Source organism: Mya arenaria, chromosome 8 (genome assembly GCF_026914265.1).
Source record: "Mya arenaria isolate MELC-2E11 chromosome 8, ASM2691426v1".
In the NCBI taxonomy this organism is placed as follows: Eukaryota; Metazoa; Mollusca; class Bivalvia; order Myida; family Myidae; genus Mya; species Mya arenaria.
Genome location: NC_069129.1, coordinates 4,351,756 through 4,378,087, shown reverse-complemented (window position 1 = coordinate 4,378,087; position 26,332 = coordinate 4,351,756). Strand labels below are relative to the sequence as shown.

General features: G+C 32.1%; 1 protein-coding gene and 1 long non-coding RNA gene across 2 annotated transcripts; one reads left to right on the top strand and one right to left on the bottom strand.

The window, feature by feature from the left end:
* The first annotated feature begins 3,637 nt into the window (after positions 1-3,637).
* Positions 3,638-6,346, top strand: LOC128245142 (uncharacterized). The gene is made up of 3 exons (XR_008263066.1): positions 3,638-3,704; positions 4,852-4,961; positions 5,839-6,346. It is a non-coding gene; the product is annotated as an uncharacterized LOC128245142 (long non-coding RNA).
* A 1,460-nt stretch (positions 6,347-7,806) lies between these two features.
* On the bottom strand, positions 7,807-9,370 carry LOC128243018 (uncharacterized). Its single transcript, XM_052960483.1, has 4 exons — positions 9,331-9,370; positions 9,233-9,297; positions 8,322-8,455; positions 7,807-7,969 (listed from the first exon to the last, which is right to left on the bottom strand). Exons 1-4 carry the CDS (start codon positions 9,368-9,370, stop codon positions 7,807-7,809), a joined length of 402 nt encoding a protein of 133 aa, XP_052816443.1.
* Positions 9,371-26,332: the final 16,962 nt, after the last annotated feature.

The window sequence follows — 26,332 nt, the reverse complement described above, 5'->3', positions numbered from 1 at the left end:
GTCCTCACGCAAGCACTTTGAACACATCTTGTTAAAAGGCAACACATTTTATTAATAAAAAGCTAAGCTTAGCCACCCGGTCGCACATAGGATGTACACAGATTTAATAGTTTTGCTTCAAATGTTTAAAAGCATATAGTTTGCATCCTTTATTCAAGATTGCTGTCATAAGTGAAAATTTACGCATTGTCAACAGTGATACATATTCCATCAATTTCAACGAATTTTATATCTTAAATGTAGATACGTAAATCAATATTATCAAGGTGTTTTAGGAAAATCCACACAGCAACTCCGTTAGTTTCATCCCCACGGTAGGTGAATGCCTCAACACAGGGATAGCACTTAAGTGAGTTTAAACTAGTTCATCAAAAAATATTTTGATCAATTCATTTTACGGTTCATGTAACGGGAATACAAACGTCCAATTGTGTACGCATATATAAATAGGGGAAAACGAGATTATTGCTTCCGCAAGAAATCCTTTTCATTTTGAACTCAGTGGTTCGGGACACTAATAAAAGGGGAAATAGGTTGAGCCTGGGGGTTTGGCAATATATTCAAAGAAAAGATTAAGACTACTGAAATTATCAATATAGATTATATCCAAACTTATACATTTTATTTAAAGCTATATATCTCGATATATCAAATTGAATGCCATTTATTAAATATCAGTACAGAAACCTGATGGGTGTCATGAACATTTATCAGCAGGAGAGAGGGCCGTAACTGATGTTTGCATAACTCGTGGCCCAATCCCTTTGCATACTTGATTTCATAATGTCGGTCTAAATATTGTGTTGAAATTTGTATTGATATTGTCATTGTCAATTGTGTTCTCATGCAATAAAATATTTTTAAATGTATCAGCAGGGCATTCGATGTGCATTTATACGAAAGTTAGCGCAAAATGTCTTTGTCTCTGTCTGTCTGTCTCTCTCTCTCTCATGACTTACCTGATAGTTCGGAAAAAAACGTTTGCGTTCACCTACCTTATCTTTGTCATCCTAAAATTGTCCGAAATTTCCATCAACATTGGAATTAAGTATAGCATCAACAGACTGAAATGAAATAAATAAAAATATAAATTAATGTGGGTTGAACTGGTAATAGACACAAACTAGAATTTGATACCAGGTGTCAAGACAGTAAACCCAACGAACGACATTGTTTTGCCTCAAATGTGAAAAGAAAATGGTCGGTGTCTTCAGCAGAAACTCATAGCTGCATCACATAGGGTCAAGTAAAGAACTAGGCATCCTATCGCTGTTTTATGTTGCAAACATGTGCTGTTAAATCCTGATTTAGCAGAAGAGCCTTTGTATTTTACACGTATGTATTTAAAATTCCTGATATTTAGCACGTGCTGTTTTAACATGCTTTATCCCAATATTTACACTTGGGCGTTTTACCTTGGACGCAGGCTTGTTAAGGAAATAATACGAAAAGTCCTTGATGGCGTTACCACTATGCTATACCACTTATACTATACACGAATATCAATGTCTTTTAAAAACTCTCCTCGCACATCTTGAATATTTCAATGCAAAATGTTAGGTATTTTGCACGATTGGAAAGAGGTGATATGGGTGATTATTATATACTAATTTAGTTATTGTGCAGGGAGTTTGTAATATTAACTTCGTTTAGGTTTTCCAGTGTATGGATATCGTGCATAAGTGAAATTCTATAGATACTGTTGTCAATAATATAATACAAAAATACTAGTTTATAGTTTCATTAATGTATTTATTATTTATGATATGTATATCAAACTCTTAATATACAGTTCCAGTATATTTGATACAATTATACTTGTTCATATTTTACTTGTTCGCTTTGTGTTTGTATACGTTAGCCACTGTATTCTATGAATACGTCCACGCGTCATGTTGGCCTATTTCAAAAACAAATTGTGTATTATTTTTCCTTGAATAAACTTCCTTTCTCTTGACAACGACTTAAGAACTTGTTCTTATACATTAGCGTGTCGTGGTCTCGACTCACTTTCCTTTTCCAACGACATACTATTTTTCCAACAACTTAGTTTCTTCGTGAATATGACATCTTAATGCCAAGGATTCGCCTGGAAACGAGAGACTCGTTCTTGGCAGCGACACACTTCCATTTGTCCGAAGCCCGGTAACGAGATATTAGGCAATCGAAAAATTGTTTAAACACCATTAATCTCTCTCAAGTACAATTGCTTCATTTGCCAGCGACTTAACAAAGTCGGTTTGCACACGTGTGGCCACACGAAAGAAACTTAAACAACAACGCCAGCATGTAAACTCTACGCCACTGTATTTTCCAGTGTATATTATGTTTGTATCACACACACAAATACGCCATTTTTGCTAAATTGCATTAGATTCAAAAGCAAAATTCATACCGTTCAACATAAGACACGCAAGAAAAAAACACAGCTCAAATGATACATTTTAAACTATAAAACAAATGCTGGGTTGTCCAGTAGTTAATGGGGAAGGTCACAGCTGTATCACACTATTTGCATGACTTACTGCAGATGACAAATGCGTCTATAGCTAGTATCGATGTCGTTAAATGCTTTGTTTAGACGATAAACATCGAATATTAAGACGTGACCAGGGCAGGATAAATCATTTTGATTATATTTACGTGGCGGATTATAAAATACTTTTAAATTCAATCCTTCATTGTTGTTGTATTGCGATAAAAGTTATCATATCTGTATCCATCCAACAATTTATAAATATATTTAAAGGAAATATGATAAAATTTGTCAGTTTTATTTCACACAAAATGCTTTGAATCGCTGCCAGTATTCCATTGATGTGGCATTTGATATCTCAGAAAAGCGACGATCGAATATAAAACATCATATAATAACACGTTTGATCCATCGCACCATGCCTTCAAATGACATCCATTCACGCCCTAGCCAGTTTATAACACTTGCGATTCCTAGGGAGAATGTGCATCAGCGTCAATTTTAGTTTCAGTTATCAATCATAACTCCCGAAATTATTGAAAATAAACAGCATCACAAACTGTAATATTCTCGAATGCTTTACCAAAGAAATGGCTATATTAAACGTAATGTAAAGCAAATGTGTATGTGACATCAGCCTATTTGTTTAGAAATGACTCATGGGTATGCAGTTAATATTTCTAGATGCATTGGTCATTTTAAGGTATAATGCTAAAATATTAGCATAATAACACGCATTTATGTATTATACCAGGCTTGGCTAGTAAGTAATCATCAAACGACCAGGATAGGTTTGTATATGGGCATTTATTTTATTTAATGCCGTAACGATGATATACATCATGGCCCCGTTTTACTATCGGACTTACGTAAGCGTAACTCCAATATTTCCGTAAGTTTTTGCGTACGCACAATTTTTTAGCGTAACTGCGTTTTACTAAATAGTTCGTACGTACGTATGCACGTAAGTTTTTGCGTAAAACTACGTTAAAAAAAGCATCCGTAAGTTTGTTATGAAAAGCGTAAATATGGCCGACGGATGAGATCCCCGACGTCGACAACCCCGTAATTTTCGCGATAGAGTAGATTTGTTAATAATTTGAACGATAGTGAGGTAAAACTAAAGTACAGATTATCCAGGCAGCCAATAATTGATTTGCACGACCTCATTGAAGACGACATTAAACCAAAAACCATGCGAATTCATGCCACTCCAGTGATGACAAAGGTAAAAAATGTTTATATTTGATGAGATAAAATCTGATGGTACAGTAAGCGTTTCAATAGCTCATTTCTATAGCTCGTTTCTATAGCATTAAGTTCTTTCATGATAGCCTCCCTTTCTCAGATCTGACCTTCACCTTGGATGTGTCAACGCTTGAAACTGTTGTTTTACAAACTTTCTTATAACTTGCTTTTCCAACTGATTTGAAAACAAAGGCATCGGAGGAGCACATCGTAGATATTAAATCATGGTTTAAACGTGTTTTGAAAGACTGTGGATTGTTTTTATCAACGTACTGTAATGTGAAATTTAAATTTTTATCCGAATATTCTCTCTATCTGGATGAAGGAAACGAGTGTCTGAGATTTAAAAAAAAGTTGTTTGTAATAGTGTTTGTGCTTTATTTCTTTTGGGTGTCATTTAATCCCAATATGTGATATTGCATGACATTCATTTTTTTGCAACTTATAATCTACAAACTGAAATGTGCTGTGTACTGGAAATATTGTAGTCTTGGCTCTTGCCGCAATGGCACATCTAGGTAAACATCATTTTACCGGTAATTGATACAAATAGAGTCACTCAGGTAGGGTTTTCGCTTATTGTTGCGCTTTTCTTCCAAAAACTTTGTTGCAACACAATCGTTGTTGCCTTGATTACTTCCAAACTCTTCTGTAATCAACCTCATATTCTCCTTTCATTTCAAAATCTACCGTTTTATTTTAAAAATGCATACAATGATACATTAATACAAACATTTAATGCCGGGAAGGAAACGCAACGATGTCATTTAGTTTAGTTCGCAGTATGATGTCATTTGGCTAAAATTTAATGTGGTTATCGGGTAAGCTATCGATAAGCATAAAACTTGTTGTTTTTTCAGTGTAAGATTGCAATATAAATCATCTTGCGACAACAAAAAAGTAAATATTACACTTGTAGCAAGCCACTCGTGAAACATTTCTTTTGGTGCTGACTCGGTGGAGCTTATTGAATGTCTAACTGAAACAAACAATACTGTATGTCTAGTTCAAAATTTTGATATATACATGTTACCGGTACCCACATATTACCTTCATTTTATATATGTATGTTTCAAAAAGAAGTGTTGTATTATATTAAATTGTTTTGTTCTTTGTTGTACCGGAAGCTCCTCATAACACCGCAGTTGTTGGCGAAAGGGGAATTCTAAAGTGAGGGTGGACTTGTTTATGGCGTCTCCAGAAGCTCTGTATGTGTATGATACTATCTGTTTGGCAAGTAAGTAAAACTTCATGCTGATCATTTAATGATTTCAATAATTTATTTGGTGTTGCATGAAAATGAAATTTTAAAGATGTATCAAACTTTTTTTAACATACATTTGAAATATATATAATTAAATCCAATATGTGATATTGGATCTTGAAAAATCATATACATTTTCCTACTAATTATGTTCTTTCTCATCAAGAAAAAATAGGCTCTAAGCATGGGCAGTGTAATTGTTAATCATAAATATTTTATAGAAAATAATAATTTAAGTTAATATAAATAGCCTGGATGGGTTCCACTTTGAAGTTGTGGATACTGTTTTGTGAGCAACAATGACAATGTTAATGTGCACATTCCATTGTCTTTTTTCAGTAATGTATTCAACTTTATGACAGGCTTACTAAATAGATTTTATACCTATAAAAGCAAAGCCAATTTAGACAATTAGGAACATTCTTATTCATGAAATGAATTAAATCACCTTTTTCAGTTAAAAGTTGACATACAGTCTTTCAATGAATTACATTAAAACTTGTGGAATAGTCAAGCAGGCTATTTATATGTTCAACAGGTTTTTTTATAAACCATTCCTGTTCAATGTAACTTAATCATAATGGAAAGCTAGTTAGCAAGTCTGTTGAATATTATAATTTTACTGCTCACTTGAAATTTTGTACCAATAGTTTTAATTCTTATGTAATGTAGTGGAATTGTGTTATAAACATCCAAATAGTAAAATATCCTATAAAAATATATTTCTTTGATAAAAGTCTTCTCACCTGGAAGCATATTATAGAAAGCCATAAGGCATTTCATCTGTTATATGTTATTTTCCAATGAACATTTTTTCTATATTTAAACAAAATCATTTATTTTTAATCAGATGCCTTCATAAAACAGGAGGATTTTTGCAGATCACCCCAGAGAAGTTTGCTGCACAACATTATTGTGCATTGATGGAGGGGTGCAGTTTGATGGACAGATTCAAGTTGCACCAGGAAATGCACCACCACACTTGTGGCTAGTTGACCCCAATGACCAGAGGGCAAGAGCAGCCCTCATTGCCAGATTTCAATATAAATACCCTGGATGTGTTAGTTAGTCATCCAAAACATTTATTGTTATTTAAACATTTATTGTTATTTTTGTCTTCACAAGTGTCAAAATGCTTACCATTCCATTTTTAATGAACTTTTGGTTATTAAAAACTGTTATTTTTTCTTTTATAGTTATTTTGAACAATTTCAACCGTTTAAATTGTAATGAATAGACATTTGAGGTTATTTTTTAAACATTGTTAACTTAAAAAATACTTTGATTTTGTAATCTGTTGAATGATGTTTCTCTTACGGTATTTATGTAATGTGATTTTTGTTCTGATTTCTTGCCCACTTGTGAATGTATTAATTTGATATGTTTATATACAGTAAAATACTTATTGACATAGGGTATATGTTTGTTTTATAGACTGTCTTGTTTCCCAAATCAACATTACTGAGTGTTGATGTGGAAAATCACAAAAGTAGTTTTGGATTGAATCCAAGATCTCATAGTTTGTAGGCAGGTCATGTTCCTCTGTATAATGGTAAACAACAAAAACTCATAATACTGTCAAGGGTAGTTATTGCACTTAGTTTTGTTTTGCATTGTTGGTGGCACCATTTTTGCAGTATGTATTGAAGTAAAAGCAATCAAGAGGAATAAAATGTCATTCTAGGGATTTTATTAATTATTCAATACAAAATAGAAAGTGTGCATCTCAATATCTCAATAACATGGAAGTGTTTGTGCTAATATTTGAATTCCATAGACGTATCATTATTATTATTTCAACAAAGTGAAAAGACAAAGGTAAAACATATCTATCTGTGAAATAAGTGAAAACTTTATTTGTGTGAATTTAAAATTGACATTTTACATCAAGTTTAACTTGAAAAACAACAACACAATAGTAGCAATCATTATCAGAAAGGGACTGTTAATAGATTATTTATTTTCAAATTGTTGAAATTGAATTATTTTACCAACTTTTATGAAGAAAGACCAAAAAGCAACTGCTATAATCATATGAACAACATTTTAATAGTAAATCTAAGCCTAAAATGATTTAATTTTAAATAGCCTGACTTTGGCAAAATAAAGCATTTTATGCCATATTTTCTGAGCTTATTTAAACTTTTGTAGTGTTTTATCATTGCTACAAGCATTTTGTTCACATTTCATAGGAAATAAAAAAATCAATGTCTAACCATATAAAACATGAACAAGTCCCTTTAAAAATGATTATACATGAATTTGATGCTGTATCATTTTGATAATCACTGACATTTCTTATGGAGAAGATGATTATAACAATGAACAAAACAGTACATGAAGGCTGACAATCATAAATATGTTAAAATAGTGTTGACAGTATAAATAACAATTTAAAAACACATTTACAAAACAAATAAATTGACATATTATCTCTCTAAACAATAACCAATTTACACATTCAGCTATTGGTAAAAAAATACCATATCATAAAATGTATGATTATGAGCCCCTTTTTTGTGATTACAATGTTTGATAGATGTCACTTTAAATGAAAGTGCTTTTCCATATGTATTTTAATATTAGATTACTTGAATATGAATAGGTTGACAGGTAAATAAAGATTTATTAAATGCAATAGTGAATAAAATATACAAAGCTTCAAGTGTCAGCAATATTTAAGTGGATTGTGAGTTTTTTAAGTAGATAAAATAATCAAAGACTTCCAGGTATATGATTCTACTATAAGACTTCAAAGGTTTATGTTAGAATGTTTGTTGATTTAAAACAGTTGCTAAGTCACATTTTATTTAAGTTATCATTCATGAAATAAATTGTAATAAAGGAGACAGTCGATTGTCAGTTTTTGTTGATGTAATATTTGCTCATAGAGCACACTCTGGCATTTAAGAAGTCTTTTCAAGTTGCTTGTAGATGGAATCTTGGAAACTCTTGTCACTTTTGCTGCAGTTGGTGTTGTACTGAAATATAAAAATACACCCATTTATATAAGTACTTTTTTCAAAGTCTTACTTAGTCTTTAAAAAAAGAATTTCAAATGTAAAAATATTTAGACAGAAAGGTACTGTCTGACCTATAATTTTATGCATGAATATCTTAATAGCATGTACAAAAATCTGAGTACTTGCTCCAGTGACCACTTTGGTGTGGCTTAAAGTTTCATTTTAATATATATTTTTCACAGTTTTGGGGTTTTGATAGTAACTGTTTAACCTTTTGTATCCATTGCATGACTCTTTTGGCATGAAGACACTGCCATAACACAGTCTGTCTCAAGTTTGTATGTTTACTTAGTCATATTTTGTGTTCTACCTTTTTGGAATCATGGCAGCCCCCTGGGACATTGCAGGAAACACTATGTTGGACGTAAATTGACATAACTGCAAACGATGAACATGTAGCTGTTTTGGCAGTTTGGTGCAGCACCAAAGATGATGGACTTGTTTCTGCAGTAAAACATATACACATATAAATACATTAGTGTTATTTAAAATAAAAAAGATACATATAAATGACTTGAGAATCACCAATTCTTTTAGAATGACATCATTATATACTCATTTTTATTCAAATTTAATAATACCTTTATTAAAAAAATATTGACAGATACATCCATGATATTCATTTGAGGCAGGTAAGAAATCTTACTATTTTAAGCAAAGGTGTCAACCCCAGAAAAAAAACTATGGCTTAATCACCAATCAGCTGAATCATCTGTAAAACAATTTTATCAAATTTCCAAAAGAGCATCTTGTAATGGAATTTTAAAGCTGCACTCTCACAGATTTACCATTTTTGCAACTTTTTTTTATTTTTTGTCTTGGAAAGGGCAATGTTTTGCATAGATATATGTAAACCAATGATAGAAGATTGCTGACAAAAAAATCAGATCGTAGATTTTCATTTTTCCGAAAATTAATATTTTATGGCTTAGACCGTTAGTAACAGTTAATGAAAAATGCATAAAACATCAATTTTGAAACTTATTTATTAAAATCTGAGATCTAATATTTTGTCAGCTGTCTTATATAACTGATTTTCGCAAAAATTGGCTCGTTTCAATACAATAAAATAAAAAAAGTTGTCAAAACGCTCAATCTGTGAGAGCATAGCTTTAAATATGTATTAACAAAACAATAATGTTAACGTGATTTTAACTTTAATTGTAAGATTCCTGAAATAATTAAAGATGAAAGATAAATTGCAAATAAGTAATAATTTACCTTCTCCTCCTGCTCATTGAACTTTGGAGGAGTCACCCCGTAGATATATGCCAGAAGTGGCCCTTCTATGTATCAGAACAGATACAGAGTCACACCACCTGTCAGCGCTGCCATCTGACGCCTCCTCTTCACGTCCATCTTGATGTTGGTTAATTTCTTATTAAACTCATCAAGAGTTCTAATGCAGACACCCTTGGCATTCAGTCTGAAAGTCAAATATTTTTTTCTTTAAATTTTATTACTAAAGCTGCTTAGAGGATATCAGGGGCGGGTGCTATGATCAAAACATACTAACAATAAATTGTGAAAGAAAGAGTGTGTGCCCGACGGCTGACACTACAAATACTAGTTCTGGCTTCCATAACTTTAATGTTGATATTTATTTTTTTGATGTTAAAAACAAAGGTAATATATAACGTGTTCGCTGAAGTTCTTTAGCTATACAAATACATGTGTAACTTACAAATTAACATATATGGATACCTTTGTGAAACAAATCGTTACAATATTTGAATGAAACAACTATACTTATATAAACAATCAGTATAAAACTGTAACATAGTAGCTGATTGTCGTCATCCGTCATAGTCAAAGTTCCAAAACAATATTTAAAAAAAAATACCCCACCTCTTTTCATTCCTCTTCCACGATTTTTCTTCATCGACATGAGTAATGGTTGGACTTGCTTTCAATGGCATGGCTTTCATCAAGGAATGAATACCTCAGCATTTCATGCTCTGCTCTGGACCAATTCTCTTTCCTTTTAAACTTTTGCTGCGTCGCAATTGTTTATCTTTTTGACAGGTGCGCGCCAAGAGAGATTTCTACCTCCAATCGGAGAGTTACGCATTATTTATTCCTACGCAAATATTTACACTTACGAAATTTTAGTAAAACGCACGTACGCAATTCGTATTATTTACGTAAGTTGAAAATGTACGTAAAAACTTACGCACAACTTACGAACTGTTAGTAAAACGGGGCCCATTTGTATAAACAATGTAAATGTTGATGACTTATCTGGCGGCCAAAATCGCCACTAATATAAAAATAGTACAGAAATCAGCAAAATTGGCAGTAATAACACATTAATGAATACAAACATACTAACATTTTAAATAACACCCTTAATATACAAAAGTGGCTAGAAATGCCGAAATGGGTGTGGAGTATTGGACACAGTTCTTTAACACAATTCATGTTAAATGAAAACAAAACATACAAAGTTGACAGAGAGATCAAATGGTTAATACAAAAGTTAATATAGTTGATCCAAGTTTGACTAGACACAATGTATTGTATAGTTGGTGTGGAGGAGGACGTGGAGCACGTGGTTATTGATTTTTAGCGTTTCACGCAAAGCTTGTTTGCTGAAGACAAAGGATAATGGCGATAAAGATTTCATTGGTTTGTTAAACTCACGTGGTATCCAACCTACAAGGTGATTGGTTATTAATCAAGGCGAAATAAGTCTGGCAGTGAAACCTCAACGCACATTAACGCTTGTCGGTACCACGAAACCGTAAACTTGCCAAACCAATAAGGAAATGGCCTTGAAAGCTACATAAATACTTTTATGTACCATAAATGTTATTTATGTATTATACCAGGCTTGGCTATGACTCTCATATCCCCAGCTACTAAGTAATCAACAAACGACAGGATAGGTTTGTATATGGGCATTTATTTAATGCCGTAACATTTATAGAAACAAATATAAGTGGTTTGTAGAGTAGAGACTCATATTTTCTTTCAATATGTGTTCTGTTTTTACTAATTGATATATTATTTTCTTCTTAACCTATAATGGACGGAGCACATCAGTATGACTTTATAGGCCAACTGGAGGCCAATATAAATGCAAATGCTAACAAGAGAGAAATGAACTATTGTTAAATCAGACCATAATAACTACTCTTGATTTTTGTGGCTGTTTCAAGCAAAACCTGGGCCAGTAGGTTAAGTATATTAAGCCGTATAAAGTTTGTTCGTAAATAATCATATAACTGATTCGGTCGTTCGGCATTCTCCAGGCATGACAGGGTTTACTTTGACAAAACATTTATGCGTATCAACGAACACAATAAGTATATACTTAAAAAGCGTTTACTGATGTTCAAACTGAAAACAGGGAGTATTACAACTATCTTTGCATACAATAAAGATTAAATCATTTACTTGTTATGAGAAAGTTACAGGTTAGACCATATTTTAAATTCTTTATTTACAAGTTTGAATTCAAATCTATCATCACATCAAATAGTGGGACGTCATATATATAATCAAATCTTATTCATGATTACGGCCGTAGCGAAATACTGGATAATAGCATAGTGTTCATGTGATATGTTGCACAACAATTGAGAATGATTAATGGTTTGTGTGCATGTGCAATATCGATGCCAACGTGTGAAAGTCGATGAGAAAATAATATCTTCAAAGTTGAAACTGTTAAGCTTAGTGCGGCATCCCATTTAAAAATTAAAATTCTGCATTGTATTTGCTCTTATATTATTAGTTTAAATGACGTCATTAACATTTTATGACGTCGTCTTACCATGACGTCACTGTTTAATGGAATGTAGATTTCCAGTATAGTAAGTATAGAGATTATGTGTTGATTCTTATTGCCATACTTGATACAGCCAGAGTATCTATTCTACTTATAAACGGAATAAAGCGATCGGATGAATGACTTTGTTTTTAACTATTCTAGGTTCTTCATTGTTGCAATCGGTGGTAATCGGTTCATCAAAAGCCAGCTGAAACAGGAAAGATTGATTTTTTTTTAACAGAAAAAGGTATGCGATAAAAATAATGTGACCCCGAAATCATATAATACAATTTTAGTCCGACCTTCCATGTCTAAATAAAAGTCGACAAAGGCTCGTTCTTTAACAAATTTCCTTAATTTGCTAAAAGGCAAATGTAATCATTTATATATATATATACGCTATTCGTACAATTTTGACGCATACGTTATAGGGATGCTTTAAGGATTTAACAAGAACGTGTACTGGAATGCACCAACAGCTTTGATGCATACAGTATGAAATGCGCAATGACTTTTGATTTTGTCGTAAGAGCGAGCCAACCAAAATGTCAAAAAAGGTTAAAATTATAAAATTTCTGACGATATATTCGAACCTTTTTGCTATTTGAACGACTTCAATTAACTGATCTGTTTAAACCTTTTTATGTATATAAACATATACTAAAAAACAGTTATTTGTTTCATTGTAACATTGTTATAAATGTCGTCTCATGAACACCAATTTACTCATTCGGTAAAATATTACGGTCCTACACTGAAACAACCTTTTTATTAAAGCGTTTTTTATTGAATCAAATGCTTTTAAATATCAACATGAATAACGATTTTCCGAATCCATTTGTTTTGTCAAAACTTATTTCTTTAAACATTTTGTTCTTAATAGATAACCGCTTTCATTTTGAAGGTGACTTTGATGAGACTGAATGTTTACTGTTTAAGCTATTAATTAACGTTTATGGAAAACATGAGGTTCACAACAGGTTGAAAAACTCAAGGCATTTACAAGAGCATTTATCATTTGAGAAATTTTAATTTATGTTTCCCATCTTAAAGCATTGAATTTTGAGTTTGGTGTTTGTCCCGATGCGTTTTAACTCTGTAGAATGGTTTAACTAATGGTTAATTTCTTTTCCTTGAGTTTATTTTTTTTTTTTTTTTTTTAAGTCAATGACAATAGCGAAATTCATAACGTGACCGCATGGGTAAGCCGGTGCGATTTAGTTTGTATAGGTAGTGGGTTGATGATTTTTTCTAAATAAATATTAAAAATTCATCATTCTAAAAGTGTGATGTTCAGTGTGAACATACCACGTGATTTGTGACGTCACATTTTGTTATAACTTGAAGTATAATACCGCTCGTTTCGGAAATGATTATCGCTGTAAGTTTGTTATTTTCATAATTTATAATTATTATTGCAATAATTGTTTTACTGCTGAACAAAGATGGATCCCATATATCGAAATATATCATTTTGTCAAATAAGAGCTGTATGCGGTGTGAGAATGCCTGCTCGGTCGCTTCGACACGAACTATAGATGCTTGGAACAAATATTTACGATGTGTGCATGGCTTTAGTTCAATATATAAATGTATATGCATTATGCTTCATATTTTTACGTTTTGTACGTTCATAGTATTCCGTTATTGTAAACAGCATTTGCCTTTCAGAGTACTGTGTTCTTACATGCATTATAATCACTGTTGGAAACCGCTAAAGATATGTGATATGTGAAAGATGTGGTAACATTTGAATTTAGATGAATTTTATCTTATCTTCTTATTTGTTGAATGGTTGATTGTTTGCAAACAGCAACATGTGCTAGAAATGTATAAGGTTCTCAATAGTCAATGTCAATGTTATTATTTCAATAATATCGTGTTCGGTAACAAGTTATATAATCAAAATCCATTTACATTTTAAGATCGTATGCTTAATTTGATCGACTTATTAACATTTTTATTGACAATTGCTTCTTTTTGTTTAAGAAAAGATGCAATCTCCTCTTTATTTTCCAGAAAAGAGATATCCATAAAAATTGCAGTGCGATGTTCGGTAATCATTTAAATATCATATTTCCTTTTATCAAAGTTGGTATATGTTTCTTTGATATTAAAGTAACGATATACACTATATGAAAACAAGTCGATCAATCAGACATAAATATTTCTGTGTTTTGTTTATTCTCATTATCATTAATTATCTAAATGCTACGTTGATGTATACGAAAATGTTATAGGCATTTTGTACCACATATATACCTATCACCTTCGAAGTAAAATAAAACATCACCTGTTAATAATTGCCGTTTCTGTTATAGTAAGGAGTATAACTGCGCAATCAAAACCACTTAATTAGAACCACTTAGAAATTATTGCAGTATATGGTGATTGAGCTAAAGATAATGAATATAAACCTTGTTTAGACAATCTACGGAAGTAACTAATATCTGTATTGAGGTTCAGTCCTAGACGAATAGCATCGAGTTATATTGACAAATAAGTTGGTACCCTGTGCCTATTCTGCAGATTAGTAATGACCAGTGACAACCCCTTATTTTGTAATCGAAGCAGCACATTTTGTTATAATTCTGTTCGTCCAATGCCCTTAAGAGACCACGTGATAGTCGCGAGTGATTAAAAACCAACAAATCTGCCTATGTAATCAAGTTACAAATAATACACCATTGCTGACGCACATTATGATTATCAAACGGTATTGTTAAGTACCTAGTATTAATATAATCCGTTTTAAAGTAACATAATTATATGGATATAATACTTCTACGAAGGGCGTTAACAGCTCGAGATTGAAAGGCATCCGTAGACATATAAGTCCGAAAAAAGAATTGTCGTCACAAAAGTAATGATTAAAACATATGATGGCTTGATACCTAAACTAAGGTGACCATTATGCCTCATTTCAAATACCTTGTACCCAATTATGTACTCGATCCTTTTTGTGAATTGATTGAAATTAATCAGCGTGACGTTATATATATATTATCATATATAATATCATATTCATAACTACCCAAACAGCGTTGATTGGAACTTGTTGATGCCTAAGTTATGTAAACATTCGTTTAAGGTAATTTTACATCATATGCAGTTTTTGCAATATTTGTTTATGGACACTCCAAAAACAAAGGCATTGAACTAGCGTATGGTACAAAATCGGATTCGTATCAAAGCAGTAGATGTTTGACATAGTAAATGGATTTTCATAACCATCGACCTATTTACAAATTCCTCATTTATCGTTCAAATAATATTTGCTGTTTGGTTGGAAGTCGTTCTTACAAAGAATCAAAGCAGTCCTGTTTATTTTTTATATTAGATCAACCAATCAGAAGAACTAATCAAAGCTGGTGTCTTTGCCTACACTTCAATAACAAAACTTACTCAGTATTTTTTTTGTAATTCATTCTCTTTGCATTTGCAATGATCTTGATTGCACACATATTTGGAAGCCACTATATAAACACACCGCGTTAAAACGTTATTATTGTAGTTGCTAATTAAAAGGTTGAATTATCTCGAAATAAAACATTATTTTTTAATAAACATTATTTGTTTTGCCGTTCTGAAGGAACCCATTCAATGTCTAACAAATAAACTTGACAAATGAGTTCCCTTCATTGTCGGTTTTCCTACAAAAGGATTGTTAATTGGGTAAATAAAACCAGGGAGTGCTTATAAATGCGTAGTTGTAAGATGGTTGATGAGTGTTGAGCTTATATAGTTGGAGGTTTATCAAAACAATGCACAAAACAATGAATTTAACTGCATGATATATTTGAAATTGTATTCTGATTAAATGTGAATATTTGTTTCAATGCGGAAGTTTACATCTTCCTGTGAATGATCTTAATCCATAAAATTATATCTGAGTTTGTTAGATTATGCTATTTAAGTGATTTCCGTCTTAACAAAAGAAGGTTTACTACACTTCTTTCTCTTTTTATGGGTAATTACTTAACTGCTATACATTTTTATCAAGCATTTAACATAGAGAGGTGTATGCACTTGTACATGTTTATACACTAATAGTTTCAAGCGCAAAACTATATGATAATATGTACAGATCGTATCATTGATATAAAAGACTAAATGAGATGTTTTGGTTATGCTTCATTTTATACCATTTTTAATTATTTCTTTTCTTTTAATTTAGGTGAGTCGATTGGACGTTAGTCTTTTGATGTTCTTTCAAGGGATCTAAACACAGTACAATCGACTGGCTTTTTAAGCAGTGTTAATTTTAGAAAATCATTTCGTGATTCGTTGCGTAAATGTTAAGTGATATAGTTTTGTCATTGAATGGCTGCAAAATAGTTTCATCTCATACATTGAAGGCCAACGTAGCCGGAGTATTGGGAGTTAAGTTACATTTAACATGTAATTGGTGAAGCCCACCAGAATGCCTTTCCATCTAGAAAGATTCAACAAAAGGTTTCTCAATCAGGCAAATCAAATCAGCACTATAACACTCTGTTACCGAGTGCACGATTGTCAAAGAAAACGTTGCTTAGTGAAAATCTATTCAAAATATATATGACAAACTGCAACATTATTAAACGTTGGTTGAGAACATAAATGATATAGATTTTTAAAGTGATTCTTAACTTGCAGAAACAATCTTGGCAACATGTGTGGCAGATATTTTTAAGAAAATCTTACCTAAGGTTTGGTATAAACACTTGAATGACAAGTTTGTTCATCTACGCACTCTTATACATGTTCCGTAATTATTGTTGTCGGTATTTGTAATGACTTTGGTTCCACAAAGATTCGGAGGACGCTGTAAAAACGTATCGCATATTAGTGTCCGATACAGATTAGGCATCGCTAGTTAAAAAGTGAAACAAACTTAGGTTCTATTTAGGTTTATCTTAATGGTGTTAATTATACATTTTAGAGCGCTGTTTACATTTAAATTGATTTATCTACAACAAGAAGAGCAAAACGGATGGTTAAAAACATTTGCCTTTAATTATTCACTTTTGACATTGACAAATTCAGAAGTGTCTAGCCAATGACGAAATGGATGATCACAAGGTCGCGTATAGCTCAGTTTGCAAGACCGAATTTGGCCGGAATTAGTGTTGGGAATCGGACAGAAAAAATACTATCGATAATCGGTTTATGAAACCGATCAATGATTGATTAGTAATCGATTTAATTATATTTTAAGGTATTTGGTCATCATATTAAGGCAAAGAGATACAATACATGCACCAGTTTTTAGCACCAATGATCCCTTACAATATTGTTTTTACATTTATTTGTATAAATTACATTATTTATTCAGTACACGACAATCTTTTAGTGTTTACAAGTTATTATTACAGAGCATAAAACCACATACCCTAATTTTTGTCTTACATTTAGTATCGTATACATGTGTAAAATAAACACACACACATAATATCAATTTCTTTTTAATAAACCGCTAGTAACAAGTACAAAAAGCAGTTAAATATTCTATATGTTTTACAAGAACATTTTCTGTCAGAAAACTGCGAATTCTACATTCTTACATGGTAAAAAAGTAAACGGCTACATGTTTTAAAAGTCACTTTTAAACCACAAGCATGCGAAGTTGAGTACCAATCCATTGGCAGTTAAATTAGCTAGATTTGTAATTAGGTACTGTTGTGACTTGATAAGAATATGACTAGATAACTTAACATATTAACATCTTAACATTACAACATTTACAAAAATTAACCAGAAAAAGTATATTAGTCGGTAGCGGATACGTCCCTTTTTCTATAATCAATTGTTCAAATTTTACTATCGATTGTCGCCGACGTAGGCCTTTCTGATGAATTGTCGGTTATAATCGATCATCGGCACAACACTAGCCGGAATGACCATGAGATATATTAATCAATAAGCGTCGATCCCAGATCGGTCATGGATGATTCATAGTTTTTAAGCCGTCACTGAAGTTAGTGGTTGACCGCCTATCAAAATTCCATGACAAATATCAAAGGCTTGTAGTTTTATATATGCTACCTATATGTATATTTAAAATATAAATCAAATGTTGATTGTAATACTAGGAGTATAGTACATGTGTATTTGTAATACAATAACATGATACATTAGAAATGTCCTTAACCAAGGGGCATCGTTACAGTAAACATTATAGCGGTATACACGTATTTTCATTATAGTATTTTTTTTGCAAAATAGCATATTTTTCCCCATTTATGCATTGAACGTATTAGCTTTGACAGGATGAAGTAAAATTAAACAATGGAAACTACATGAACTAGCACAGTAGTTAAAGTTTGACAAGTAATCAAGCTATTTGTGTAACTGTGGATTAAACATACCAATCTCCAATAATGACGTTGTGAGAGGTATTGTCCTTAATGTTTCCGCGGGATGGAGGATCTGATAAAAGTACATTGCACAAAATACGGTCTTAATAAGATTCAATTACCAGTCACTTAACTGTTAACGAGGTTTTTCTAAAAATAAAACATAATGTTAACATTAGTCGAGCAAGATCAATCCGATTTAGGAAAATGAACATTGAAAAATAACAAATTTTTTTATCCAATGTGTGTTGACCGTTCTCATTCAACTTTATTTTATATTGATGCTAGCAAAATGTATACCAATCAATCCGGCAAAGACAGAAAATAGTCCCTTGCGCAAAAAAAGCGTAGGAGGAATTGTTAAGTCGAACGCTTAGTATTAATCAGATATCTTCAAAGAAAAGATTTAACTGAATTTTAACTAGTTCATGAAAAAAAAACATTTGGTCAAGTCATTTTACGGTTCAAGTAACCGGAATGCAAACGTCCAATTGTGAACGCATATTTAAACGGGAAAAAAAACGAGATTATTCCTACCGAAATAAATAATATTCATTTTAAAATCAGGCGTACGGGACACTCATAAAAGCGGAACTAAACTAGGTAAAGCCTTGGGTGGGGCAATACATGCGAATAAGGTATAAAGACTACTGAAATTATAAATATAATTGCTCTCTCTCTCTCTCGCTCTCTCTCTCTCTCTCTCTCTCTCTCTCTCTCTCTCTCTCTCTCTCTCTCTCTCTCCTCATGACCTACCTGATAGTTCGGAAAGGAATTGTGCGTACACATACCTTATCTTTGTCATCCAGAAAATTGTCAAATATTTTCATCCACATCATGATGAAGTATAGCATAAACAGACTGAAATAAAAAAGCTTTGAATGTGTTTTGAACCTGTAATAGACAGAAGCTAAAGTTTTGATACCAGGTGTCAAGACAATAACCCACGAACGACAATGTCCTCCCTCATGTTTGAAAAGGAAATGGTCGGTGTCTTCAGAGAGAGCCTACTAGCTGTTCAGTACATATAATCCAGTAAAGAAATGGGTATGATATCGCTGTAATATGCTGCAAACATGTGGTGTTAAATCCTGAATTAACAGAAGAACCTTTTTATTTTACACTGCAATTACTACCTTTTGGGTGAAGGAAAAATAGCGTACATGTCAAAAATATTATAGCATTTAAAGTCCTGATATTTATCTAGTGCTGTTGTACCATTTTTAATCCTAATATTCAAACTTGGGCGTTGTACCTTGGACGCATTTATAAAGGAAAAATACGAAGAGTACTTGATGGCGTTACTACACAATACTTTACACAAATATCAATTTATTTAAAAAAAAACCTCTCCGCACACTTCTTGAGTATTTCAATGCAAAATGTACAAACAGGTATTTTTTATTGCATAGAGGTGATATGTGGAATAACTATATACTATTTGAGTTATTTTGCAAGAAGTTTATGATATTTACTTCGTTGAGCTATTCCAGTGCATGAATATTGTACATCCGTCAGGTGTCTGTTATGATATGTTTATCAAATTCTATAGATACTGTTATTAATAATATATTACAAATATACTAGTTTATAGTTTAATTCATGTATTTATTATTTATGTTATGTATATCAAACTCTATAGATACAGTTGCTATTGATACACTTATACTTTCTTTGTTGTTTACTTGTTCGCAATATATATTTGAAATAAGCCATTGTATTCTATAAATTTGATCACGGGCCATGTTGGCCTTTTTCAAATATAAATTTAGTTTTATATTTCCTTGAATAAACTTTCTATATCTTGGTAACGACTAAATGACTCGGTCCTATAAATTAGTGTCGTTGTCTCGATTAAATTTCTCTTTCCCACGACTTACTTTTTCTTCAAACGACTTAGTTACTTCGTGGATATGGCGTCTTAATTGCAAGGTTAGGCATGGAAACGATTGAGTAGGTCGTTGTTACGACACACTTCCATTTGTCTGAAGTCCTGCAACGAGATATTAGGCAATCGAGCAATTGTTGAAACACCATGAATCACTCTCAACACAAGAACGATCTTTACATGTGCCAGTCCAGAATGCGTCTGGTATTTCAATCACTCTTTCCAATGAGTGCATTTGGCTAACACTGTCGAGGCCATGAATTAACTAAGTCATTGTGCACACATTGTGGCCACACAACACAACAAAAACAACGCCTACATGTTAATTCTATATCACTGTACCTTGGAACGAGCCAATCTATGCGAAATTTCATAGAACCAGTGATATAAGACCGCTGCCAAATAATCAGATCGCAGATTTTCATATTTCAGTTTAAAAAATGTTTTTTTATGCATTTGTCTTAAACCGTTAGTAACGCTTTTAGCAATAAACATTAATTTTCGAACGGAACTATGAAAATCTGCAATCTGATCTTGTCAGCAGTCTTATATGATTGTTTTGCAGATAAATACGCAAACTTGGCTCATTCTAAGACAAACAAAATATATAAAAAAGTTGTCAAAACTGTAAATCTGTGCAGCTTTAATACTTGTTTACTGTTAATTAAAATAATTTAACTTATGTTTTGAAATTAGAAGCCGTGACTTGCAGCACCGAATGTTATGAATGTATATTCAAACCGTTTAACAAAAAGACACAGAAGACAATCACAACAGCTAAAATGATAAATTATAAACATATATTATCAGAATGCTGGTTTGCAAAGATGATAAACAGCGAATATAAAGACGTTGCAAGGGCGGGATAAGTCGTTTTGAATTAAATTTACGCATGTGGCGGATAATAAGCTACTTTAGAATTCTATCCTTCATTGTTGTTGTATTGCGATAAAAGTTATCCTATCTGTGTTCATCCAACAATTGATAAATAACGAATTTAAACCAAATTTGATAAAGTTTGCCAGTTTTATTTCACACGAAATGCTTTGAATCGCTGCCAGTATTCCATTAATTTGGCATTTGTGTATCTCAGAAAAGCGACGATCGAATATAAAACATCATATAATAACACGTTTGATCCATCGCACCATGCCTTCAAATGACATCCATTCACGCCCTAGCCAGTTTATAACACTTGCGATTCCTAGGGAGAATTTGCATCAGCGTCAATTTTTGTTTGAGACTCAATCATAACTCCTGAAAAGATTGAAAATAAACAGCATCAGAAATTGTGATATTTTCGAATTCTTTACAAATGAAAAATTAACAGTAAAAGTAATTGCAACGAGTGTGAATATGACATCAGCTTACTTGTTTAGAAATGACTTATGGGTATGCAGTTTATATTTCTAGATGCATTGGTATAACGCTAGAATATTGACATAATAACACGCATTTTAGACACAAACACGAGTATAAGTGGTGTTTAGATAAGTACAGAAACATATTTTCTTACATGATGTGTACTGTTTTTACTAATTGATATATTTTTTTCCGTCTTAACCTACATTTGATGGAGCACGTCAGAATTATTTTAAAGGCCAACTGGAGTCCAAAATAAATTCAAATGCTAACAAGAAAAAGGCGAAATATTGATGAACCAGACAAATATGACTACTCTTGATTTTAATGAATGTTTCAAACAGTAGGTAAAGTATACAAAGCCGTTAAATGTTAGTTCGTAAGCGTTTAAATAATTTATTTTGTCGCCCGGCATTCGCCAGACCTGACAGGGGCTACTGTGACAAAACATGTATGCATATCACCAAACACTTCTATATACTTAAAGAGCTTCTGCTGATTTTTAAACTGAAAACAGGGAGTATTATCACTATATGTGCATACAATAAAGATATAATCAAAAACTTGTTTAGAGTAAGTTGCAGGTAAGACCCTTTTTTATATTCATTATTTGCGATGATGAATTCAAATAAATTTTACGTCATCACATCAAATAATGGGACGTCATAGATATAATCAGATCGTTTTCAAGATAATGTCCGTCGCAACTAACGGGCTAATATTATAGTGTACATGTGATGTGTTGCACTTGCAATATACATGCCAATATGTGAACGTCGCTGAAAGATAATGTCTTCAACGTTAAATATTAAGTGCAACAACCAAATTTTAATTGAAGTACTGCATTGTATTTGCTTTGATGTTATTAGTTTAAATAATCTCATGAACATTTATGACGTCGTCTTACCATGAAGTCACAATTTAAAGGAAGGCAAATTTCCAGTATAATAAGTAAAGTGACTATGTGTTGATTCTTACTGCCATACGTGATACAGCCTCAGTATCCGTTCTAATTAAAAACGGAATACAGCGATCAGATGAATGATTTTTGTTTTCAATTATTCTGGGTTCTACATTATTACAAGACGTGTAACATGAAGAATTAGTTTGTGATAATTGTTCCATCATCAGCCGGGTGAAATTGGTATAAATGATATTTTGACCGGAAAAAGGCGATAAAAAAATGTGACCCCGTTACTCGTTTACAAAAAGGCTCGTGTACTTACAAATTTACTTAATTTGCTAAAAAGCAAATGCAATTAAATTGTATATACATACGTTTTCGTAAAATTTTGATGCATACGTGATAGGGATGCGTTTTAGGATTTAATAAGAACGTGTGTTAGAGTCATAACAGGCATAGATTTAAACATGGACTGGAAAGCACCAACAGCTATGGTGCATACAGGACTTTGCTAGAACAAATTTCCAACGATGTTATATCGGAACTTTCGCGGTTTTCTTGAACGACTTCAATTAACTGATCTGATTAAACATTTTGGGGTATATAATCAAATACTCAAACACAGTTATTTCTTTCAGTGTAAGATCGTTATAAATGTCGTCTCATGAACATCAAAAATAAACGTACCTCCAGTTGGTAAATTTTATTCGGGGAAATATTGCGATACTATACTGAAACCAGCTCTAGATATAAGGTGTCTGCAGATCAGATAGTGCTTGCGTTTATATTGAATGAAAAACTTTTAAATATCAAAACACGTAACGATTTTTCGAATACATTTCTATTACCAAAATCATCTTTTTTTTTCGGTTGTTTATATGCCCTCGGTTACCGCTTACATGTTGAAGCTGCCTATGATGAGATTTAATGTGTAAGAGTAACGTTGAAAAACCCCAAGGAGATTACAAAAACATTTATTAGTTTAGATATAATTATCAGAGTGTAATGTTTCCCATTTTGTAGCGTTGAGTTTTGACTTTGGTGTATGTCCTGACAATGAGAATAGCGAACTTCATGACGTGACCGCATGGGGAAACCCGTTCGATTTAGGTTGTATTTGTAGTGAGTTGATGTGAGTTTCCAAATTTATAATTTAAATTCCTAACTCTAATTGTTCTTGTTTTTTTTTTAAATTGTTTTTTTGCCTAAACGCGCCCGACATAGCGTATTAATTGTGTGTCAAACAGTTTATAGTAAATAATTAAATTCAAAATTAATCAGTTATGGTGGTTAGGCATTTAAATACCCCAGTACGAAAGCATTTCATGCATGTGTATACATGTGTTCCAATCACAACCACGCTTTGTCAAATAACAGTATTTCATGGTTAAACAGGTTTAAACCGAAACGTTTGCCATTATAGGTGATTTCGAAATGAACGAATTTAGATAACGCATTTTGGAGTTTCTGTTTTTTTGTTGTTGTGGTTTTGAGAATTGCGTTCTTAAACGCGTTATTGTCACTGTTGAAAATAGCTAAATATATATGAAATATGAAAGATGTGTGAACAGTTAAATTAAGATGAGTTTTATCTTATCTTCTTATTTGTTGAATTTTTTATAGTTAATTGTTTTCTTACAGCAAAATGGGCTAGCTATATAAGGTTTTCAGTAGTTAATCTTGCCAATGCAATTATTTAAAATATCATGTTGGATAACATGTTAGTACGCTCTGAATTTCAAATAATCAAAAATCAATTACATTTTAAAAATCGTTTTCTGCATTCGTGAGAATTTTTAATCACTCAGACATTAGTATTTCTGTATATTCTGTTTTCCCCATTATCATCAATAATCTAAATATATTGTTGATGGAATAAAAAAATGTCATAGGCATAATGTACCACATATACGTATAACGTATCACAATCGAACTTAAATCATACATCACCTGATATTTAGCGCTGTTTCTGTTATAGTAAGAAGGGTAATTGCGCTATCAATTCCGTTTTATTATGGAAATTATTGCAATATGTATGATGATTAAGCTAAAATACTCAATAAAAGCCTTACTAAGAAAATGTACGGAAGTAATTAATATTTGTATCGAGTTTGTGGCCTAGACGAAAACATCATCATAAAAACGAATTGCACATTAGTAAACTGTAAGAATGTGTAGGTATTCTGTGCCCATTCTGCTGATTCCTCATGATCAGTAACAACCCCTTATTTTGTAATCGAAGAAGCAAATGTTGTGATTATTCTGTTCGTCCAATGCACTTTAGAGACCACGTGCTAATCCTGAGTGATTAAAGACCAACAAATCTGCTTAGGTAATTCAGTTACAAATAATACACCATTGATGACACACATTAGGATTATCGAACGGTATTGTTACGTACATAGTATTAATATAATATGTTATAAAGTAACATAACTATAGGATTAATAATACTTCTACGAAGGGCTTTAACAGCTCGAGCAGGCATTTAAGTCCGAAAACAGGATTGTCGTCACTGAAGTAATGATTGAAACACATGATGTTTGTTTATGTACACTGAAATACATGGGCATTAAACTAGCGTGTGGTACAAAATCGGATTCGTATCAAATCACTAGATGTTAGACATATTCTATGGACAAGATTTACATATCAATCGACCTTTTCACAACTTATTCATTTATCGTTTAAACATATGGAAACAATCTTTTCTGTTTGATTAGAAATCATTCTTACAAAGAATCAAAGAAATCCTGTTTAGTTTTGACATAAGATCAACCAGTTAGAAATAACAGAACTAATTCAATATTTTTTTTTTTTCGTAATTGATTGCCTTTGCACTTGCAACGATTTTGATTGCACACATATTTGGAAGCCACTATAAAAAAAACAGTCCGCGTTAAAACGCTATTATTGTGCTATTGTCGTTGCTAAAGGTTAACATATCTGGAAATAAAAAAATAATATTTAATAAATACTATTTGTTTTGTCGTTCTGAATGAAACCTTTCTATGCCTCACAAATAAACTTCATAAATGAGTTGACATTGTCGGGTTTCCTGGGAAGGCCTTTTTAATTGCGTACATAAAACCAGGGAGTGTTTATAAATGCGTAGTTGTAAAAGGTCGATGAGTATAGAGGTTATACATTTTGTTGTTTATCAAAACAATGAGTCTTTAACTTCATGAAAATTTGAAATTGTATTCAGATTTAATTAGAATATGTATTAACTGCGGCAGCTAACATCTTCCTGAATAATCTTAAACCATGAAATTATACTTGGTCTCTTTACATTAGGCTATCGAAGTGATTTTGTCTTAACAAAAGAAGGTCTGCTTAATTTCCTTCTCTTTTTGTGAGTAATGACTTAATTGCTACACATGTTTATCAAACATTTAACATAGAGAGGTTTGTGCCCATGTACATGTGTATACACTGATTGCAAGTGCAAAAGTGTATGTTAATATTTATAGACTGTGTCATTTATATAATAGATTAAATGGGATCTTGTGGTTATACATCAGTTAATGTATTGATTCTATAAATTTAGGGGAGTCAATTGGATATTAGTCTTTTGATTTTTTTCGTAATTGCTTTAGTTTATATTTTGCACGCACCTGTTCATCGTTCCTTCTTAATTATACAATCATGATTGTTTTATCGCGTTCTGACTTGTAGATATAGTTTTTTTATCTGAATTCTTTATAGGTTATTAGAGCAACTGTAGATTTACTAAATTTAAAATTATGTTGAGAATGTTGATTTTATATTCAATACTATTTATATTCAAAATAGATGCCAGGTTGGTGATAAAAATAATCTACATATTTGTTAACTTGTTGAGGTGCATTTTGATTTTTATGTGTATATAGTCTGTGACTATATAGTCATTAAACACTATATTCCTGATTATTCTTAGGCTACATTCCACTGCAATCATTGGGTTTTAACTCGAGGAAAATAGATTTAATCGATAAATAAAACCGAACAAATATTTCAACTACAGTACTGCTAGCGGATACCAACATTTTTCTTGTTGTTGTTGTTTTTGTTGGTT